Raw genomic sequence first — 2370 nt, forward strand, 5'->3', positions numbered from 1 at the left:
AGTTTAGAGTGTCCGAAGACTTAGAGTAATTCCCGCAGGTCTCATACAATAAATTCCATTTGAAGGATCAACCTCCAATTTATTCATTTTTAGAATATGACGAAATAAAGAATCATATATGCCAATCAAATAGTCGCTTCGTACAATAAAGTACAGAAATATATTCGCAGAAACTTAGCATTGGTCCTATCCATTTTCCATTCTAATTTGTAATGTTTTATATTTCAAATGAAAGCACGCGACGTTTGTGTTACAGCAATTTATTGTTCTCAAATAACCGATTTAGTTCACTTTGATAAGTACAATTTACATGCAACATCAATTTGTCATAAACAACACGATAGTGTTTGGTCAAAAGCTCTCGTGAATCGGCTAATTCAACGTTTAGTGAACAAAACTAAGGGTGATAAATAATAAAACGATAAAATAGCACATTTTTCAATACGTGTTTTACGTTCTTTGGTCGTGCATATGTCCTTTAAAAACAATCCTGTACAATCCTCAATTAAAATTGTTCGATCTAATAACATCTGACGTTAAGTTAGATCGCCTTGCACCATTAGAATTAAAACCATATTGTATATCTGGGGACGCAATCTAAATGACTTCTGATTGAATGTTGAACTCAAGTCTGTAAATATTATGGTTAAAGTTAACATTGTTTCGTACATTTCTAAACAAAAATCAGATGTTGAACATCGCTATTGGGAATAAGGACTGTACACGTGTCTTCATTAAAAGCTATAATAGGTGTTTGCAAAACAGACTATTTATTTACCGCTTAATGGTAGAAAATGGATTTTCATTCAAAAGTAACATCTTTATCGGTCACTAGAGAATTTATGTTCTCATCTAACTAATTTTATAGTTTTGTTGTCATGGATTTTTGTTACTACTCATGTTTTCATGATACGCGTTTGTAACACAGTAGGTTGTAACACAGTAAGTTGTGATAAGTCTCATGTTTATTTACAACCTGGCGTCGTTTAACACATTGGCATTATAAAAATAAATATAAAATATAAAAAAACAATATGTTTTAATGCTTATTACATAAGACACATTAAGTTTTCCTATACACATACCATTTTATATGTACTACAGTATAAGTAATACTCATGACATTATTATAGTATTTATTACATGTGTATATCAATACAAACACAGATTATTTGGAACATTTAAAAGTTTACCGGATGTTCCTTTTAATATATGTGCTACAAGCCTACTTAAATTTCATTTCAATTACTCAAACATGTGCAATACGCGAAAAAAACACTAAACGACTTATTAAAGGTCAGTTTCATATTTTAACGCATGTTAACAAACAATAGTTTATCTAATTTATACATGGTCTCTAAGTGATACAAGCACCAATGACCCATACACAAATCAAGAAACTGGCTTCAGGGACCCCATAAATCTGAAACATGATGAAACGTCGAACTGAAAAACATAAAAATAGCGATTACTGATACTTTCACCATGACCATCCGGTTGTACGTCCGTCTCACGTAAGAACATGGGGAATGTGGAAAATGTGTACCTTTTGGTATTTGTTTGTAAAGTGTTAATCAGCTTCAGAGAGAGCAAGTGTGCAATGGTCGAGAGTCGTTTATAGGTTTCATTTACGATGTTACACGGATCTTTTCCCTTTTAGAGATTAACGAACTACAGAAACTGTTGCGGATGACAGAGAACGAAGAAAACGAATACAATGCAGGCCATATTAAATTGGAAAAGAAGGATTTCGCCATCTTACCTCCCGTAACCGAGTGGTGCCGAATGATGGGCTTCCGGCGGTGTCGAGACTCAAGCGCTCGTTAGCATCCAGTGTTGCAATATTAACATTTTTGTGTTGTAATAATCGCAAATTTTCTTAAAGTTTTAATTCAGGATTATGTTTTGTATTTGAAAAGCCGATATTTAAGAAGCTTTTTTAAGAAATGATTTGTATAGACTAACAACGTTTATAAGAAAAGACAAAATGCCAATGACTTTACATAATCTTAAGAGCAATGTCCAATATTTATTATTTGTTGAGTTATATGTAACAGTTTGTTAACTAATACATTAGTTAAAGTGTTTATGTTTAACATTACAAAAATAATTACTTAAATTAATCTTTGGTTGTTAAATGTGGCGTTGAGATAGTTTGTTCATAGATCAATGAATTGACATTTTCGAACAAGTATTTACATATTTCTTGACAGAGAATACATCGATTTTAAGTACGGCTGCTTCAGATTTATAATATAACTTACCTTAATGATATTTCTGTTCCATTCGAAATGTCTTTAATAAGCTCTGCAAGTTATGAATAAAGGCAGTATAATAATACTGATACAACTGTTAACATACCAATTTAAG

General features: G+C 31.6%; 1 protein-coding gene across 1 annotated transcript in view; it reads left to right on the forward strand.

Annotated features, from left to right (window-relative positions):
* The window catches only part of LOC127867922 (uncharacterized), a 15683-nt gene extending 13560 nt beyond the window's left edge, over positions 1-2123 (forward strand). The window contains exon 3 of the mRNA XM_052409447.1: positions 1661-2123. Coding sequence (XP_052265407.1) covers positions 1661-1827 — 167 coding nt within the window. The 3' untranslated portion in view covers positions 1828-2123. The remainder of the gene's footprint in view (positions 1-1660) is intronic.
* The last annotated feature ends 247 nt before the right edge of the window (positions 2124-2370 follow it).

This window comes from Dreissena polymorpha, chromosome 2, assembly GCF_020536995.1.
Source record: "Dreissena polymorpha isolate Duluth1 chromosome 2, UMN_Dpol_1.0, whole genome shotgun sequence".
NCBI lineage: Eukaryota > Metazoa > Mollusca > Bivalvia > Myida > Dreissenidae > Dreissena > Dreissena polymorpha.